Here is a 6,419-nt window from a genome sequence, read left to right as displayed (position 1 = left end):
GCCACCTCCTTCAAATATGGGACTGTCTCTAAAGTTCCTCGCTGTGGTAAAAGGTCAGAGATCAGGGCGGCGGACGTGAGAATGGGGTGAACATCCCTCACATTCCCTCTTAAAGTTCTTAAAATACTGCGTAAAGACACAAAAAGTGTAAATTAGTTATAAAATCAGGTATAAAAATGGTTAATAATGGCGCACTCGCTCCACAGGTGCAGTCCCTGGTGCTGCAGGTGGAACGACCTGCAGGACAGTAAAGATCAGGGGTCACGTTCTGCAGCTGCGTGATGGTAACATTAGCCTGAAGGTCATTCTGAATTGAAAGGGCAGATGCTTGTGACCCAGTCAGACTTAATGTCTGGGGTAAAATTAGTCTCCCCAGGCGTGACACGGATACAAAACTACTTAAAGGGCCCTGATCACTCCTATCACTCCGTACCCTCTCCCTGTTCAGAGCATTGTACTTTATCAGCGAAGAAATTAATGCACCAAGAAGTTTATTAAACTTTAAGCATGCATCATTAAAACGTCTAATAAGAGTTGCACGCTCAGTAAATCAACCAAAAGGACTGAAACTTTGTGGGTGGTCATCATACAATGCCACATCAGCTTCGGTCTTCATTACAGGCACTTCAACATCACAACTTTACACTAATGAGGTCCTGCAGCCACTGGCTTTACCTTTCCTGCTTTACTGAAGGTACAACTATAGTAACAAACTAAACATTTCTTCCTAATACCACAAAAAGGTTCCATTTACTGTATTATAATATCTCAAGGTAGAGTGCAAGAGAGAAAGAGGGGAGACAGAACGAGGGAGAGATAGAGGCTGAGAGAGAGCGATAGCAGTAGAGACACAACGAGAGAAGGGACCGATCCAAAGAGTAAGAGACAGAGTGAAAGAAGAAAAGAATGAGCGAGAGGAAGAGGCAGAGGAAGAGAAGAAGAGAGAGAGGAAGAGAGAGCAAGAGAGGAAGAGACAGAGGAAGAGAAAAAGAGAGCGAGAAGAAGAGACAGAGGGAGAGAAGAAGAGACAGCAAGACAGGAAGAGACAGAGCAAGGAGGGAACAGAGCAAGCGAGGAAGAGACAGAGCAAGAGAGGAAGAGACAGAGCAAGTGAGGAAGAGACAGAGCAAGTGAGGAAGAGACAGAGCGAGAGAGGAAAAGACAGAGCGAGAGAGGAAGAGAGAACGAGAGAGGAAAAACAGAGAGAGAGGAAGAGACAGAGCAAGAGAGGAAGAGACAGAGCAAGCGAGGAAGAGACAGAGCAAGTGAGGAAGAGAGAGTGAGATGGAAAACAAATGGGAAAAGAGAAAGAGACAGAGTGAGAGAAGAAAAGAGAGTAAGAGGAAGAGAATGAGCGAGAGAAGAAAAGAAAGAGTGAGAGAAAGAGACAGAGCAAGCGAGGAAGAGACAGAGCAAGAGAGGAAGAGACAGAGCAAGCGAGGAAGAGACAAAGCAAGCGAGGAAGAGACAGAGCGAGAGAGGAAAAGACAGAGCAAGAGAGGAAGAGAGAGCGAGAGAGGAAAAACAGAGAGAGAGGAAGAGACAGAGCAAGCGAGGAAGAGACAGAGCAAGCGAGGAAGAGACAGAGCGAGAGAGGAAAAGACAGAGCAAGAGAGGAAGAGAGAGCGAGAGAGGAAAAACAGAGAGAGAGGAAGAGACAGAGCAAGCGAGGAAGAGATAGAGCAAGCGAGGAAGAGATAGAGCAAGCGAGGAAGAGAGAGTGAGATGGAAAAAGGGGAAAAGAGAAAGAGACAGAGTGAGAGAAGAAAAGAGAGTAAGAGGAAGAGAATGAGCGAGAGAAGAAATGAAAGAGTGAGAGGAAGAGACAGAGCAAGCAAGGAAGAGACAGAGGGAGAAAAGAAGAGAGAGTGAGAGGAAGAGAAAGCAAGAGAGGAAGAGACAGAGCAAGAAGAGAACAGAGCAAGAGAGGAAGAGACAGAGCGAGAAAGGAACAGAGCAGGAGAGGAAGAGACAGCATGAGAGGAAGGGACAAATCAAAAGAGTAAGAGACAGAGTGAGAGAGGAAAAAACAGAGCAAGAGAGGAAAAGACAGAGTGAGATGGAAAAAAGAGGAAGAGACAGAGTGAGAGAAGAAAAGAGAGTGAGAGGAAGAGACTGAGCGAGAGAGGAAGAGACAGAGCAAATGAGCGAGAGTGAGAGAGAGAGAGAGAGAGAGAGAAAGGGAGTGGGCAGAATAACAGTTCCGGGTAACTGCTGTTCTTATAATAACATTTAACAACACAGCAAAAAACTGATTTAATGTAATTTACGTACAAATTAAGTTATTTTGAGAAGCGACAGCCTGATTAAAAAGCAACAGAAGTTGTTTATTTGTAAGAGTTCATTTGTAACATTTCTAATATATTTATGGTGTTTTTTTTACTCACTTTTTTCTCCCCCACAACGTTAATCCTTTACTGCTTCAAAAACACGTATTATGCAAATTAGGCGATGATGTTATTTAGCGACTTCTAGCGACTTTTAGGACAGGCAACAGCTACTTTCCTTACGGGGGAGTTGGCAACACTAGAAAGTGCTGCAATCTGGGAGACGTTCCTGAGAGACAGATATTCCTCGCTGTGTGTGGACGAGCATTATCCTGCTGAAATTAAAATGCTATCAGAATTAATATTAATATAATTTCACTCAGCTCTAATAACAGAGGACAGGCACTGCAGTCTCTCGTTAGGTAAAATTCTCTTTATGGCACGAATGCAGAGATGGTACAACAGTAGAGAAATGGTCAGAGTGATACATCAGGAATGAGATTACAGACACAGCTCTAACATATTAGAAAACAACAGCAATGCAAAAAAAGAAACAACAGAAGTGAAATAAATCAGACGTTATTGGTCCCGGCCCTGTGCTCAGGGGGCGTGGCTGTAAACCTGCGGATCGTAGTGTTACTCAGGTGTGCTTCAGATTACATTCAGACAGGAAATAAACCCCTAGCTCACACTACAAGCTATACAAAGATATGAGATTGCAGATTTACATCAATTTACATTACAAATACGCTAATAATAAACGCTGTACGCTCATCTTATACAGGGCGGAGACTGTGGAGGATAAATAATATTTCCAAATTCAGGCACAAATTCATTAAAGTTCATTCTAAAAATTCCTTAAAAGCTTTCTTAACAGTTCTTTGCTTCTAGAAGCGATCTTGATGTAGATTCTTTACATGTCATTGTGGTTCTTCATACTGTACATTTTATAAAAGTGGTTCTCTAACCCATTCATATGCAATATCTCAACTTTGTACTTATTCTGACTGGATAAAATTATACAGTTATGTATTTTTTTGTTCCAAAGACCTCTACAAATGTTTGCTCATAATAAAATTAGACTTAAAATTAGGTGGGTTTGAGCAGTTTAACATAACAGTAAATGAAGTGGTAAATTTCAGCCAAACACTTTCACTTTCATTAAGAAGCACATATCAGACTGTTAAAAAGCTTATTCATCGAATAAAAAACTGGAGGTGGAAAAATAACTAAGGGTTTACTGAGCTACAAAAAAAAACTTAAAATAACCATAAAAAGTGCCACCCCACACATTCCCATAGATAGCGATAGATCACCTATAGATAATGTGCTGTTACTTGTCTATGGATTACCTATAGATCATTCACTCCAACAGATTGCCAACAGATATTCCAGTTATCAATAGATGCCTACATAGAACTTATAGATAACCCAGTTACCTATAGATACCTACAGATCACCTATATACAACTCAATTATCTATAGCTACCTATGGATTACCTACAGACAACCCTGTTACCCATAGATACCTACAGACTGCCTACAGTTAACCCGGTTACCTATAGATGCCTACTGATTACCTACAGATAACCCAGTTACCTATAGATACCTAAATTTAACCAATAGATTACCCAGGTACCTATAGATACCTACATATTGCCTACAGTTAACCCAGTTCATTATAGATACCTACAGATTATCCACAAATAACCCAGTTATCTATAATTACCTACAGATTACCTATAGATAACCCAGCTACCTATAGATACCTAAAGATTATTTATAGATAACCAAATTACCTATAGTTACCTACAGACAACCCTGTTACCTAGTTACCTACAGATCACCTATAGATAACCTTGTTATCTATAGATACCTACAGATACCTATTACATATAGTTACCTACAGATTATCTATAGATAACCCACAATTACCAACAGATACCTACAGATTACCTATAGATAATCCAGTTAACTATAATCAACTACAGATATTTAATTTGAATTAAATTGCATCCAAATTACCTATAAATACCTACGAATGATATATAGATAAACCGAAACCTATAGATTATGATTAGTGCATGTGCTTGTGAAAGTGTATTTGCCCTATTAGCGTGTGTAACTGATCTAATCCAAACCACTAAACAAAATAAATCTTTAAAAAAAAAGAGATACAGGTAAAAACAGAAAACAGAAATCAGGCAGAAGAGAGGGAATCTTAGCAGACGTTTCGTATCTAATCTGCGAGTTCTTCACTTCGTCATTGCACGTCTCGTCAAAAACAGACCACTATAACAGAAACTCATGTACAAACTGGCATCAGGTCCGTATTGCACGACGGTGCAGTGCTGCAGCGTGACAGTGTTCCTTTTCTTTTTTATTTTTTTTACAACACCGGCTTCGTTCTACTCAAATTTTTGGGGCGGTAACAGAAAACAGCGGGCATTTTGCGTTTCACGATAAAAACGACAGTTTCCGATTGGCTGCGGCCTGCGCTCGTCAGGTGCTTGTGTTATTTTATATTTTACAGGTCAGTGCAGCGACAGCGGTGTGAAAACCGAGGCGTACGTCACTGTAATTTCCACTTTTACTGCAAAAAAGCCTCGGATATTAATAAAATTGACCGTTTAACATTTTTAAAAATGACCTAAACAATCCTAAATACGCTTGTATTTAGAGGATCCTTTACACAGCGATGCTTCCTCTTCCTCCTCGTCTCACACACCGATGGCTCCGCGGGCGATAAGCTGCTTCGTGTCGTCGTCTCCGTCTCCGCCATTATCATCCTCCTCCTCCTCCTCCGTATCTTCTTCAGAATCCTCCTCGGGCGAGTAATATCTCTCGTAGTCCAGCAGCGGCGAATCCCGCGTCAGGCACTGGGCGGAGGTGGTCACTGTGGCGACAGTCGTCATGGTGTCGACGATGGAGTCGTAGGTGTGGGCCGGCGGGCTCCCGGACATAGGCGACGAGGGGTTGGAGGGGCGGAGCAACGGCGTACGCTCTGACTCTGCCCCCGCCGAGGCTCCGCCCACTTCGTCCTCGCCCCTGTGAGACGGCGCCTCTTCGTCAGAGTCGGAGCACTCAGAGTAGTCCAGGTTGGAGCGGGTCACGCGCTGTTTGCAGACGGGACACGTTTTCTTGGTCTGCGTGAGCCAGGGGTCCACGCACTTGCAGTGGTAGGCTGAAGGATGAAAAACACAAAACACAGAACATTAGAACAGATTGTCTGAAGAAGTGAACATCTGAACATCCCTTTCAGACAGCTTCCTCTTACAGAGTCCACAGTTAATCCTGTTGGATGTGGTTGGTGCTTCTTGGTGGTATGCTGACATTACCCTGGATACCGTGGCTCTTGATGCATCACAAAGACTTGCTGTCTTGGTCACAGATGCTCCAGCAAGACGTGCACCAACAATTTCTCCTCTTTTGAACTCTGGTGTGTCTCCCATAATGTTGTGTGCATTGCAATATTTAGAGCAGAACTGTGCTCTTACCCTGCTAATTGAACCTTCACACTCTGCTCTTACTGGTGCAATTAATGAAGATTGGCCACCAGGCTGCACCAATTTAGACATGAAACCTCCCACACTAAAATGATGACGACAGGTGTTTCAGTTTCATTGTCCAACCCCTGTATATATATATATATACAGATATATAGACTTCAATCATTTTTCAATCACACTCAGAATCATCCAGGTGTTTGTTTGCAAACTTCAGACGGGTCTGAACATATGCCTTCTTGAACAGAGAGACAGGATTTTAATCCAATCTAACATAATGTGTGACCAATGGTTTTGTTTGCGACTGTGGTCCCAGCTACCTTGAGATCATTAACAATTCCCCTCCTGTGTCGTTTTAGGCTGATCTCTCACCTTCCTTATGATCAGGGACACCCCACGAGGTGAGATTTTGCATGGAGTTTCAGATCGATGTCGATTGACAGTCATTTTGTATTTCTTCTATTTTCTTACTATTGCATCAGCAGTTGTCTCATTTTAGCCCAGTGTCTTACTTGTGGTTTTGTAGCCCATTCAAGCCTTAAATGCCCATTTAAGCAGGTAAATATACAGTTACAGACAGAAGCTCTAAATCTGTTACTGCCCTGGTTCTGGTTGGTGGACTGTTCAGTTAAGCTTCTGACAAACT

General features: G+C 42.3%; 1 protein-coding gene across 4 annotated transcripts in view; it reads right to left on the bottom strand.

Moving 5' to 3' along the window:
• Positions 1–2,680: 2,680 nt before the first annotated feature.
• rnf167 (ring finger protein 167) overlaps positions 2,681–6,419 on the bottom strand; it is a 222,450-nt gene continuing 218,711 nt past the window's right edge. For 3 of the 4 annotated variants that reach the window (XM_049465467.1, XM_049465470.1, XM_022666387.2), the window contains exon 10: positions 2,681–5,451. In XM_049465467.1, coding sequence (XP_049321424.1) covers positions 4,988–5,451 — 464 coding nt within the window. In that variant the 3' untranslated portion in view covers positions 2,681–4,987. The remainder of the gene's footprint in view (positions 5,452–6,419) is intronic. The other variant, XR_007424789.1, reaches the window with a different exon arrangement.

Source organism: Astyanax mexicanus, chromosome 1 (assembly GCF_023375975.1).
Source record: "Astyanax mexicanus isolate ESR-SI-001 chromosome 1, AstMex3_surface, whole genome shotgun sequence".
NCBI lineage: Eukaryota > Metazoa > Chordata > Actinopteri > Characiformes > Acestrorhamphidae > Astyanax > Astyanax mexicanus.
The sequence above is the reverse complement of the archived record's forward strand: the minus strand, read 5'-3'. Positions and strand labels throughout refer to the sequence as shown.